The sequence below is a fragment of the Megachile rotundata genome, chromosome 1 (assembly GCF_050947335.1).
Source record: "Megachile rotundata isolate GNS110a chromosome 1, iyMegRotu1, whole genome shotgun sequence".
Lineage (NCBI taxonomy): Eukaryota > Metazoa > Arthropoda > Insecta > Hymenoptera > Megachilidae > Megachile > Megachile rotundata.
Genome location: NC_134983.1, coordinates 9,428,872 through 9,443,338, shown reverse-complemented (window position 1 = coordinate 9,443,338; position 14,467 = coordinate 9,428,872). Strand labels below are relative to the sequence as shown.

Genomic DNA, 14,467 nt, shown 5'->3' with positions numbered 1-14,467 from the left:
AGAACATTTTTACCGGAGAACGAGATAATGGTGTCCACGCTGACCGGTTGCACAGCTTCGCCATCGGTCGCGATGATGGTCAGCGAGTGACCTTCGAACGTGATCTGGGATGGACAAACTGACCCGAACGAGTTGATTAACCGGAAACGATAACGCCGTCCCGGAGTTATGGTAAACACTTCCAACGGTGTGTTCGTCATGAAACCGGTATTGGGATCCTGTAGACAAAATTACGATCCTATAATGATACGATCTTTAATGTCTGCAATAAATGAAAATTAAATGGTCCATGACTCTTTTACGGCTAACTTCGAGGCTGATCAAAGTGGTTATTATGCTCTTTATTGATATGGACCATGCTATGTTTACCACTTTATACCGTATCGTTCATGATGGCTATTTCCAGAGACTGTCAGGACCGGTACATATTAGTATCAAGTTAATAGGCATGATTTATATACTTCTACATGATGAAGCTACTATATGACGTAGTATACAAACATGAGCACATGTCATAATATGTTAGTATCACGTTTGTATCATGTCATGCCATCCTAGTATCATGTTCGTATCATATACTTTGTCGGCATCATGTATGTACCATGTTAGATCATGTTGGCGTCATGTATACACGTCGCTCTAGTATCTTGTTCATATCATGTCCTGTCATGTTGTCGTGTACCATATTAAGTGATATCGATGTATGTATCCTTGTGTCATGTATGTTACTTTGTTTCTAATAGACTACACGATATAAATTTCCCTTACAACTCTGATATAAATAAACATCCACAGTACTGATATGTAAATGATATGTAAGTCATAACCGAGGTGTAAGTCCTTTTTCTTAGAAAGAGAGAAATCACCGAAAAAACTCGACCGAGTTTCAGTCGTACCCTAAATTGTCCTTTTCCGTTGATCAGCACACTTTCAGGCGCTTGACCCGTGTTAACTGCGAGACGTCCAGGGAAACGTTCGGCCGCGTTTTCATGGAACCAATCGCTAAGAAGTACAACGTGGGTAGTCAAGTCATAATCATAAAGATGACTGTTAGGATCTTTGCTCGGTGGTTGACGCACAACGATGCTACCATAGAGACCGTCTATCTTTTGTAAACCAGTGTGAGCGTGCCAGAAATGTGTTCCTTCGTTTCCTGCCAACCATTGGTATCTATAAACAGACAATCATCATTACAGTTTATAAGAAACAAATGCTAAATAATTATTACATACTAAACGAGATGAATACTAAGTAGATTCAAATAATATCAAACGAAATAATATTAAACTATAATACTATAATAAATAACTAGTACCTGAAGGTGCTACCCTCTTGAATTGGACACTGTGTCACAAATGGTACACCATCATAGTATTGAGATCCTCTCTGCCATATACCGTGCCAGTGAATGGTAACTTCCATACCTTCGATATGATTTTCCACATCGATCACCACTTTGTCACCTTGACATACTTGGATACTGGGTCCAGGTACCATTCTGTTCGCTGTTAGAATTCCTCTTTCAACACCATCCGCAAGAACACACTGACAGTCGCTCCACACGACGTTAGTAGCGTTAGGGGTGCAGATTTGACAAGCGCTGTAAAACATGACAAATTAATATTCAACTTGGGACTTTGAGATTTAGAGATTGTGGAGTTTCGGGGCTATGAGATTTCAGCACTTTACAAATTTGGGATTGTGGGATTTGGGGAACTTGAAATCTCGGGTCTGTGAAATTTCGAAATTTTGTAATTTTAGAACTTTGAGATTTTGGGATTACGAGACTTCGGGAGTTTGGGACTTCGGGAGTTTGGGACTTCGGGAGTTTGAGACTTCGGGAGTTTGGGACTTCGGGAGTTTGGGACTTCGGGGATATGGGACTTCAGGTCTACAGTATTTCGGAACTTAAAAATTTCACAACCATGCAATTTGAGACTTTGGAACTTCAAAGTTTTCTTTGACTTTACAAACTTTCTCCAGATAATCAAAAGTTAACAATTTTTGACCAAAGAACACTTACGCTCCAAGGACCATATAATATTCGAGGGTGAAGTGATAATAGCATATCCTGGGTGGTTCATTTTCTCGGCAAGCTCTTGCGCATTCATCAGGGGACGATAATGCTGGGTTTCGTCGAAGTTCAGCGGTAGCTCGTTCACTGTAGTCGAGTGGTCTCGTTCTTGGTGGTCGAACAGTTACCCCTCGACTACCCAAGTTGTCGATACCACCGAATCCACTTCGAAACACATTTCCGGTCGGGTGAGTTTGGACCAGACCATGTCCGGTAGGGAAGAAGTTTGCGGCTTCATCGAAGATGTTGCTTGTCTTGATGGTGGGAGTCCAGAAGGAAGATGCCGCTGTCTGATCAGTGGCTAAGTCTGTAAACAAAGAAATCGTCCGTCATTTCTACCACTTTTATTAACGTTAAATTCATAGGATATATCAAATAAAATTGCTGCTAATTGATACGAGTCTGCACGCATGTAATGTTTATTGTAAGATATTAATCACGGCGTAAAAATGAACATGTTCAATTTTACCTGCCACTATGTTTCACATTAGTAGCTTATATTTTACTAATTGCATTTTACAAAATGAATAAAGTTATGCGAAATAAATCATACAATCATAATTCTATTAGTAATTTGTTATTAGGTGTAAAAAGGAACGTAAATTTAGAAATATGAAATCATTAGAGTGTAAACAATGATTCTATATGCGTAGCCGGTTAATGCTCCAGAAAATTTATAATCTATAGCTAGAATCATCGTTGGGGGTCTAAAACGTTGGTTCTTTAATTACTGCAATAATATGGAAGATATATTTGTTTATACCCTTGATAGTTGAAGCAATAATATGGTGGGAAACATTGTAACGCTGATTGTATTAAATTCAGTTAATTACTCGAGAATGTTCGATGCACCGCCTTATATATCATAGAATACTATTCGCGCTATCTTAAGTAAATTACTTAAATACCACGTTTCGCGGTAACAGAGTGTAATTTCAAATTAACATTATTTCAGCGCTCACATTGCGAAGCGAGATGGAACGGAGATGGTCGAGGAAAGCTATACGCGTGGCAAAACATTTGAGAAGTTTTCACCGTTTCTCCCGACCTGCATGAAAACCATACTCAACGTGCGGATACATGGCTCTGGAAAAAATGACCGCGATTGAAACGCGTTTGCGAGTCTTAATATGTATTCATAGATGCAAAAAATGATTATTTATCTCGGTCGAGATAGTTTCTGAATAAAAGTCAACCAGGGAACTCGATCCAACCGCAGAAACTGAAGAAACTCGGTGACTGAACACAAAGCAATCTTCGGGTTTCGAATGATTTCCTATCTCGTATTGTGTTGGCGATATTCTAGAATCTGTTTTGTGTCGTTCTCCAAATTTTTCATTTTTTTATACTCTTCAATTTTCAAACTTTTTATTTTTTTACATTTTTGCATTTTCATATTTTCTTTTACACTCTTGAATTTTCAAACTTTCTGAACATCAAGTTTTTAATTTTCTAAATACTTCATCTAAATTTGAAGCTAACGAATGATCAATTTTTCACATTTAAAAACTACCAAGTTTTTTTAACAAATTTTGAGGTGGCTACATTTTTAAGTTCTCAATATTTGTTTAAATCGTCAGGTTGCCTTTCCAAATATAGAATCTAAAAATTGATGAATCTTGAAACACTCGATTTCTCATTTTTAAGTGAACAATATCTCATCTTGAAACTTTCAATTTCTCCTTTCCAAACTTTCAATTTTTCATTTCCGCACATTCAGTGTTTCAAGCATTCTCGCGTTTCTAAATTTTCAAATGTCGTAACACGGTAATTTTCGAATTCATACAGCGAAAATCGGCTTGCGAAATTGACGAATTCTTTAATTCCCCGTAAGTTCGTAGACGTTTTAAGAAAGGCGTGGATGAAGTCCGAGAAACAGAACCATACACGGAAAGTACGTTGCCTCCTATCAATATTCCGCCTGGTTGATGGTTTCTCAATTAGAACGCCACGCAATTCGAAATTCCTGACCTACGTACAGATTTTTTCAACCGTCTCGAGCGAACGTGAATTTTTCCGCAAGCCGAAGAACCAGTTCCTAAAGCGTTCAACCGTAAGCAGAAAATTGTCAGACTTTTGCTCGTTTATTCGCGTGAGCGACAATGGAAATAATTTTTAACGCAAGATCACTTTCACGAGATTTACGAGGATGTAATCTGCAATGGCGTCGCGAAACGTTTCGGCTAATTCCTCGACGAGGATTTTGAAGAAAACGCAAAATCGGAAATACTTTTTGGAGAATAATGACAAACTTTTTTCGTTGGGAGAAAATTAAAGATTTTCTATTTTTGAGGGAATAACGATAGATCTTCATCAGGAAAAAATGGAAGATTCTCCATTTTTTGAAGAATGACAATAAATTTTCTTCGTTGGGAGGAAATAGAAGATTGTTAATTTTGTAGGAGAATAATAGTAAAGCTACTATGTATGATTCCATTGATATTATTTATGCAACTTATTACTATTAACGTAATTTAAATTATAAATATCAAAACGTAATGTCTATCATCTTTTTAACATTCATCTTTCATTTTCGACAAATCTTAGTTTTAGATTAGGTTGAAAGATGCATTTGTATTATTTACTTGTTACATTGGGTGCTTGTTTATTTATTAACGTATGAATATGTTTTTAATAGAGGTTATCATTAAAAAAAATAACACAGTCAGTCAAAACGGCTGGTCTCAGTTTCCATATTTTATATTACAAAAATTGTGTCTACAAATGTTGTTGAAATGTCTGACATATTGTTGACATAAATAATTGTACACATCAGTTAATCAGTATTTATCTTTCCATCGTATTCTTAAATTTAAAGTGTGCATTTAACGTCAATAGTTCTATCATTAATAATCTGAGTACAATAACGATATTATCTCGAAGAGGTTTCCATTAGATGATATACGAGATAAAGATATTATTTTAAAGTTGAGATGACATTCACGGACGCTTCGATCAAGAATAAAAATTATTGCTTTTCAAAAAATACAAAAGAATTTTACACGTGTCAAGTTTGAAGCTTTAATTGGATCGAAAATGGAAGAACGTCGGAACGAAATTGCAACGCGAATTTGTTTTATAATTGTATATTCTTGGCACGCGAAATTAACGCGTTGTTTTCACAACGCGTTATTCAGTAGTCAGTAGAGCATCGCGATAATTAAGGGGAAAATACCGAGCGAAGAAATGTGAAAATCTGTAACGCGACCGTCAAATTGATAGTATTTTGTTCGCGTAGTTCTCATTCTTAACCATGCTTGCAATTGTAATCCCATAGCCGTCATAATTAATGAGTTAATCGCTCTTTGTGCTACCAGCAATTATTCTATTGAGTAATGACACGGTCGCAGCTCAATTTCAAGCACAATTGTTTCTTCCTTCTCTCTCCTCCAGAGAGAACTCAAAGTAATTCTTCCAACAATTGTTCAGCGACGGGATTGTTGCCTATTTTCTGAGGATTCTGAAGACACTTCTGTGGATAATTTACTTTTTTTTATTCATTGTTGAAAATTTGGAATTTCACTCTTGAAGCTGGAACTTAGTTCATTAGTGTCGTGCATTACGAGATTTTTAAAGTATTATCTTTAAATTAAAAATTTTTTTTAATTTTTTAAATGTTAACATTTTTTTTTTAATTTAAAAATTCATGAAATTTCAAAGTTTCAAAGTCACAATCCCAAAATTTCAGTTTATAAACTAGGAGCATCACTTAAATAAATATTAAAAGTATTTATATGTGATATTTACTTGTGATATTTTGTATTGTAAATTTGCTATTCTATTATGTATATTTATTAAAAAATTATAAAGTTGGTAAATCAGTCTATATTGCAAGGCTCCATACAACTGTTACCCTTTGTTTCATGCGGTATGCGTAATAGTTGACGAAACGAGGCGTTAAATAAGGATTACTTTACTACTTTAATCGCCATGTACAACCATGAATTACTTAAAGGGTTATAATATTGTAATTTACCATTCTATTCGTTCGCATGCCACGCTATCTACGTTCGCGAGTAGCATAGGCGAGCATTATTTACAACCCAGCATCGAAGCAACATCGTAACAAAAAAGTTTTTCACGAATGAATTATATCGTTTGCTTGGTATGCGAATATTTTTTATCGATCAGGTTATTCGAACACCTATAAAGCTTTCAAGCAGCGTACAAACGACTTGAAAGCTCCTATTTGTCAGACGCGTGTCGTGACATTTGTAACAAATGTAGCGAGATTATATTCATAAGCTAACTGAAGTATGAAGTTTCAAGGTGTTAGTGGATAAACGAATATTATACTTAAATTTTCTGATATTATTTTTGAACACATTTATAGATTTTAAGTTTATAAATTTCATCATTTAAAAATTTCTAATTCCTAATTTTCTGAATTTCATAATTCTAAAATTTCTAATTCCTAATTTTTTAAATTCCTAATGTTTCTGAACCTTGTAATTTCTATTCCATAACTATTAAAATGTTATGTTTCACAAACTGCTATGATTTCTAAATAGCAGTTTCTAAATTTCAATTTCCACATCTTTTTGTTCCCACACTCATAAAGTTCTAAATAATTTCTAAATTCCTAAATTTTCAAGTCTTCAAATTTTTAAATTCCTATATTCCCGAATTTCCAAATTTCCAATTGCTCAAATTCCCAAATTCAAAAACCTTAAAATTTCCAAATTTCCAACTTGAAAATTGTCCAATCTTCCAAGTCCTCATCTTTCAAAATTTCCACACTTCCTGCATCTCTAAATCCCAAGTGAACGATATTCAATAAACGCAAGAAACAAACTGTGTCAACATCTTGAAAGGTATTTTAATAATTTGTATATAAAACCAATAGCGGTCGAATTAAACGGATACGGTGTAAAGTTGGTAAAGTTGGTTTTCCCTAGTGGCAATTTCATAAACCGCCCGATTACCTAACCAGCTCGCAAGAAAGGGATGCGGATTACAGTTTATTGTGGTCAGAGATAGTCGCTAATTTCTAAAACTCACTTCTATCCGCTACAGACAACTTTGTACCAGTCTGTCGATAACTCCTGCAATTCAGCACAAACTTTACTTCCTTTACTCAGTATTGTTGCGTAGCTAGGAAGTCATTAGCAAACGAGATAATTGCGTATCGTAAATCCGTATTTGGCAGACGCGAAGAAAAAGAATCATGCAAACTGTAACACATTAACAGTTCTCATTCTACAACGGACGTAATAACGCGGAGTTTGGCAAAGGTTTGTAACAATTTCGCGAAAGAACGCTGCGTATACTAACGTAAAAGTAGATCGTTCGATTGTTCTGTATCGCAAATGGCAACGCAAAAATAATAGAAGTAGATATACGAGGACATTTATGAGAGGTACAAGTAGAAAGCGTGAATAAATTCGTGCGGTCAGGCATCGAAAGACGTTCCAAAAACAAAGTTGCAATCGAATGGAAAGTGTGATCCCTTTGTCTCACGATTTCCTTTCAAATTACTTTTGGAACAGTTGTCGTAAACTGTCAAATATTTCAGTTCCGTCTGTTGCGCGAGCGAGTCATAAAATTACGACGTACCTTTTTTTAAATACTTGCTATTAAATAATTTCGTCATTGAACGCGCATGGACGTGAGTATTTAAAAATAGTAATATTCATTTCAATGTTCACATTCAATGATCACCACATAGATAAAATTAGAACAATTTTTGTTAAGCTGACGTAACGAAGTCAATGATTTAAAACCCTATGTGAGAGGTGACAATAAGGTGTGACGATAAAACATTGAATAATAAGATAGCAAGATGAGATATGCTCTATGTGGACAGATACTGTTCGTTTAAATCGACCTGTAAGACAGTCGGTATGTAATTGTATTCAAAATACGGCTCGATAAATAAACGGAAACAAATCTCTACTAACGACAGTAGGTGTTTCGAGTATTGCATGCTGCTCGAAAAAATAAAAAATTATGTAAAAGAACATTGAGTGATTTCCACAATACTCAACTGAAATGTTGGCAAATGTCTTGTGTGCAACAATACAACAACTCCTGTATGACTTATCATATGTCAAATCTTACAGCACAGTTATCTCCAGTAATGCGTCACAGGTATGCAAAGTTTGTGGTTCAGAACAGGAAGCGAAGAAATAATCAATGTTTATCCGCTACAGCAGTTTGTAGAACAAGAGGTGTTTTACATTGTGGGTTAAAGAAACGTCGATATGCATCACGCAAAGATGGCTGTTTAATGAAGTGCAGTTAGAAACGGTCGAAGGACTTGTCACAACAGTCTAACGTTGTTCCGTCGTGACTTTCACTGTATTTCACGCGTTACTCTAACGATGGACCTCCAACCGATGTGTCATCATCCAACGTCCCGCGTATCGCGTTTCATTACATAATTTTCATAGTTTTACGTAAGGAGAGCGCGCGAGGAAAGGCGGTTTACATAATCTATGAGTCCTAACCATGCGGACCTACGGCTAGAGAGTCCACCTACGTTGACGTCGCCGGTTGGAAACGCCGCTGCAGCGCCGTCACGCAGATGCTTTTTACGATGACAGTGCGATGAAGTAATGTCGTCGGGAGTGCAAACAATACGGCTGTGCAATAAGCCGGGCAATTTCTTCGTCCTGGGCAAAGAAACGTCACCTTCGCCTCTTGGTTCGCGTAAAAATACGTCTTGCACAACCGAAGACGGATGATCGCGGGAAAACGGAACCGTGTCGGATGAATGATGACGTCCTGCGAATTCGGGATAACTCGTGGCAATTTACGTGTTACACGGGGCACAGATTGCCGCCGGGATAAATGGTTGTTAAGTTCAAGAGACGGTGTATAATTGCAGAGGATATTGCACGGCACAGCGCGGGATTTATGAAACGGTTAGTCCTTCAGAATTTTAAGTGGGTCCTGGAAGATGTAACACGTTTCTTTCTCCCAGATAATCGAACTGTGGAACTTGAGAACATGTACAAATTTTTTTCGAGAATTTACATGGTTAATGTGAATCTTCCGTACTACTTAATGCTATTACAAGTGAATTATTTTTTTATGATTTGTGGTTGATATATTGGTCGTGTCTTTAATGGATCCAGTTTTATTTATTATGACCGATGTTCCATTAAAATCGCATTAAATTTTCTTTGGAAAGAGCATCGATCATATTTCGTTGGAATAAATGTAAGATCCTTTTATTAATTTCTTTAAATTGTACTGGTACATTGACAAAATTATTTATTCAGATTTTTTAGATATTTCAGGCGACGCGATAATAAGAAGACCCCAAGAGAAGTTTAAGGTTATCCAAGAGAAATTGTATGGCGAATATAAGAAGATCTCAGAGCAATTTCATGAAGAAACTAGAAGAGCGTCTTCATCTTAGGGTCAACTTGGAAAAGAGAAGATGGCGGCGAAAAAGAAAGCGTAATTGCAGCCAGAAATGGCAAATTTCGATGAAAGCATAAAAACGTCAGAACCAAAAGAACGAGTTACACGTGTTTTCGTGAACCTCTCACTTTCGTGTCAGATCGATAGCGTGCGTAATAATATATGTTTTGCGAAGTGTTCCGCGTTATAAAATCTTCGTCACGGAACATGAGGAGAGCCGAAATCATCAGTGTCCGCATTAACACTTTATACTTGCGGCACTTTTGACAGCTCACAAAGGCGTGTCAAGTCGATTTACAGCAACAATTTCATACGAGAGAGTTTTTCGTATGCATTCAATTTGGGCGAGGCACGACACCGAAAGTCTCACGTGTCAATTGATCTTTCGGCGTGAGTTCACCGCGATGGCAACGCGTAATTTGTTCGGGCTCTTTGTTCTTACTGGAGCCTTTTCACACGCCGAATAAAGACGAGGGAAACGTAACGGGATCGTTGAAGACGTTAAATGTCAAACTTTCGATGTTCGTCCCATCCTGAGAAGAGAAGTCTGTCCTTTTGCAACGGAATGCGATTGAACTTTTATATCCATACGTAGATAGCAACTGTTCTTGTGTTCAACCTTTTAATTGCCTGTAAGGAGAAGCTGGGAATACATTAACTTCTTTAGCCTGCAGAATATATACGTTTCATCTTGGTAAAATGCGAGGCATCGAGATTGTATCGTATATGTATAATCGCCCTAAGGTTTACATGTACAGAGTTTTAATAACACCGTGAAGGAATGTTAAATATAAAAGTAATAACCTTAATATTATCTAAGAGTTGTAAGATCATATTGATAACTAAAAAAGAAAAAGTTAAATGTAAACGCCACGTGTATTATTTACGCAAGGTAGTAAGTGAAAATGAAACGATCGTATCTCGAGTAACTATAGCGTGTGTTACTGTATAGACTTGTTTATTTTCGTTATCGTATTCAGGACATTTTTTAACACGAAGACTGAAGATGGTAGAGGGTATTCTCTATAACGAATCTTGTAATAAGCAACTTTGTTTGATTTGATTGAAATCGCAAATGAAATAACGACAATCAATATGTTCGTGTTGCGATGCTATCTATTTATTTTTGCGAAGGTGCATGAATGATGTTCCCGATTAACGCATAAGGTGGCCGGTTATCTAACATCGACAATTTATCTACATCGTTCTCAATTTATTCAGAACGTCTTGTAACGAGCGTACAAAACAAACATCGCAACATATAACAGCTAATTAACAATTTATTGTTGTATGTATAAATAGATTCGCGAGTGTGCAAGGAAGTGAGAGTGGAATCCAAGCTGTTGCGTGATGATGTTACGGTTTCGTTTTGTGTGTTACGTATCGACAACGATCTCATAAAATTATTTCCCGCACAATTAAACGATTGAATTATTGATATTATTACGCAATACATTGCTCCGTAAATTAAGCGTACATAGAAGAAAAGAAACAAAATTTCTTTACTCGGTTGCAAAGTCGATGAAAATTGAGTTAACCAACCGACCTCGAACTCTTTCATTAAGCAGATCGAAAACGAGGAATAATATCTGCACCGTGGGAGTCACGAGACTACGCTTTAAAGTTCAAACGAAAGGTAAAGTTCAAATAAAAGTGAGATCGTAACGGGACGGTACGGGCTGCAGGCACGTTTGATGTGCCTTGATCGTGGATTCGCGACCTCGTTCTTCCTGTCTAACCAGGAATCAAAATGTCAGCCTGGGAAGACGCTTTATCCTCGACAAACAATATTTCTTCCTAGCAATTAACGATAAATGTGGTCAAACGATCATGATCATAATTGTCCATTTTTCTCAGGAGATACACTGAAGTTCTCAAGTCTGATAAAAGATACAAAATCAAATTATCAACCGTGATTGTATCACACGAATAAACACGTTATCCACTTTTTAATCTTTTAATTCTCCTTAATGAAACATGGACAACTCTAATATTTCTTGAGAACGTAATTAGTATTACCACGCTGCAACTGCATTTTCGCGTCGTGGACGTGTTTATACATATTTACGTACGTGATGAAGCGTGCACAAAGCTGGACGTAACAGCTAGTGGACACGGCGGAAAGCGTGAAATCTCAGCCGAGAGGATAATGAAGGCTGATAAAAGCGGGTTCCGAAGAAAGGAACCTGATATCCCACAACGTAAGCAACAAAAGCACGCGAACGGGTGATAAATGAATGGGTTCGCTTTTATTTCGTGCCGTAAGAAGCGAGGTAACTCAATGAACAAGGGTGAAAAATGGCGTCATTTATTAAACCAACTGCGTGACGCTAAAAATAAACGCTACTATATAAATCATGCTAATGGTAGGTTCGACGCGAGCGAGAAGAAAGCTCGAGCGGAATCGCGCTGAAATCAGGGCGACTTGTACGAGCGCGAAAAATGTTTTGAAACGTAATCGTACGACTAGAAAGCTCGCGTTCGTGTGGACCGTTATTACGTTCATTAGCGCAATCGAAACGGTGTTTACGGTGGCTACGAGGATCACGATGCAACACTCACGCCTTCCCTTCACCTTCCATCGACGCTTTCCTCGCTGTTTGCACAATACCTTGCTTTTGCACAAGCGAGAAACACTCGAGCGTTCCGTAAGATGAGACGAGGACAAGGACAAGGCCAAGTTCATTCGCGGATCATCGCACTTTCTATCTTCTGCGTTCTCAGCATCCTTATTTCTCTGCTCTTCTCTTCAAGATGTATCGCTCTAAATGTAGTGTTTTACAAGACAAATCATTATTTAGTGCACGTTTATAATTGATGCTTATTGCACTATCGTAGACTTATGCTTTGAAAATCTTTGGATCTAGGGGGATGAAACGTCACCTCCTCTTCAACTCGAAAGCTAACTGCGAATGGGCTACAACTATCACTTCTTTCGAATAAAATTATAATTTAAATAAATAAATTGGTTGAATGTGTACATTTTTACTGTACTATATCATACACTGAAAAATATATTTGTTACACTCTGCATTGTTGTAACACATTTCATTAAGATTCCCCTTCTTCATCCATTTTGTAAATTGATTAACTAGTTGTTGGTAAGAATTCAACCCTCGGCTCGTGACGCACATTTCAAACGTGATAAGCCTAACTCGTACTTGTACAAGGATCGAGAGTCATTACCGATAATTTGTACAACTAAAGATCGCTAAATGCAGAGTATGTCTACCGCAACTTTCTAATTTGTCTTAACATTACGGTAATGGTTCTAATAAAAAGTGATAGGTTAAGGGGTTAAGGAATGTACAGATTAACTCCAAATTCTGTATTAATCGTACACGTTACTTTATAAACCCAATAAAAACGTTTCCAACCGGTAGTCGAACGTGTTAAACACTAATGATACATCGATTGCCAGTAAATTGATCGGAGATCGCGTTCCAGTACAGCTGGAATCATTTATTCCAGCATAAATATCCCATTTCCGTGTATTTGTTAACGAGGTTTCGTGCAAGCGAACAGGCGGCACGCGTTCAAACCGGCCATGGTTCCCAAAATAAATCTTTGATGCAAACGAGGTAGGCGATTGTAAGCGGCACAAATTAATGACACGCTCAAGCAGTTGATACAAGTGAAAGGATTATCTTGCTCGATATGATAGCGGAACTGCAGGAATACACACACGTATCCAGTATAAAATTTCACGGTCGATTCCACCGTTAAAATCGTCCTACTAACTGAGACCACGCTTCCTTTGGTTCTCCCCGGGTGTTATGCTCCGGCGAGCAATTCTCATGATTGTAGGGGGAAATACTTTCGTTAGCAATCGTTCCATGAAATTACAATTCCACCTACGTGCTCGAATACCTGCCCGGTTTTACATTTTTTCGTTTTCACCCGCGATATCGACTCAAAACGAATAAAAAGAACGACCAGCTTTCTAGCTCTGAAAATCTCTAAAAACTGCCACGTGCTTTTATTGCCGCTTAACTGCTTAATAATTCGATTATTAATCACGGTCTTTACTTTCGAGTCCGAACTAGTTCTTGCCAGGAACCTGTCGCCTTAAATGTATAAAATCTTTCTCCAATATCTATTCACCGTTACACCCTGATTTTTGAGATACATGGTTGCCACCTCGTGTTCGTGAACAAAAATTAGCATCCATGTTGCATTTGATACAAACTTGCACGCTAATCTCTCTTGATCAATATTCAGTCGATTCGTCTTTGTCATCGCCACTATCAATTTCTCGATTAAGGATAACAAGTAGCAATACCCGTCGATCCTAGAATCGCAAAAATGTCAATTAAATATGGACATGGCCGATCAGGTACGGCTGAATATTAATAACCGGTTATCTTTGGTTTTTATTTACCGGAGTTCCGTATCGATATACTGTTGTGCTAGAAATCGGCCTTAATTATTCTTGTACAAATAAGTTTTATGCTACTTCCGATTGGTTGTAGCCATTTTTGAAATCGTAGACGCTTTCGATATAATGATTTATACTGCCTGCTTAGCATATTGAGAACGGTAAACGTTAATAAGAGTGTTCGATACACTTTCTGACTTTCTTAAGTAGAAATTTAGATATTTAGATGTTGAGATGTGGTGGTGAGAATTTTAGGTGGGTTTTTGGGGATTTAGAGATTTGGGGAGTTTGAATATTGGAATTTGAGGATTTGGGGATTTAGAGATTTGTGGGTTTAGGGATTTGGGAATTTAAGAATTTGGGGATTTAGGGATTTGGGGATTTGGGGATTTAGGGATTTAGGGATTTAGGGATTTGGGAATTTAGGGATTTGGGGATTTAGGGATTTGGGGATTTAGGGACTTGGGAATTTAGGGATTTGGGAATTTAGGGATTAGGGGATTTAGGGATTTGGGGATTTAGAGATGTGGGGATTTTGGATATGAGAATTTGATGATTTGGGAACTTGGGCTATGGAGATTTACGGATTTGGGGATTTAGGGGTTTAGAAATTTGGGGACTTGAGAATATGGAGACTTAGGGAT

At 37.3% G+C, this 14,467-nt stretch overlaps 1 protein-coding gene and 1 long non-coding RNA gene across 3 annotated transcripts in view; one reads left to right on the top strand and one right to left on the bottom strand.

The window, feature by feature from the left end:
• LOC100879475 (uncharacterized) overlaps nt 1-14,467 on the bottom strand; it is a 128,215-nt gene that overhangs the window by 5,588 nt on the left and 108,160 nt on the right. For both annotated transcript variants that reach the window (XM_012279216.2, XM_076538052.1), the window contains 4 exons: nt 2,024-2,381; nt 1,316-1,600; nt 897-1,170; nt 14-218 (listed from right to left, as the gene is read on the bottom strand). In XM_012279216.2, the coding sequence (XP_012134606.1) occupies nt 14-218; nt 897-1,170; nt 1,316-1,600; nt 2,024-2,381 (1,122 nt within the window). The remainder of the gene's footprint in view (nt 1-13; nt 219-896; nt 1,171-1,315; nt 1,601-2,023; nt 2,382-14,467) is intronic.
• On the top strand, nt 8,264-10,301 carry LOC143265505 (uncharacterized). Its single transcript, XR_013040131.1, has 2 exons — nt 8,264-9,238; nt 9,310-10,301. It is a non-coding gene; the product is annotated as an uncharacterized LOC143265505 (long non-coding RNA).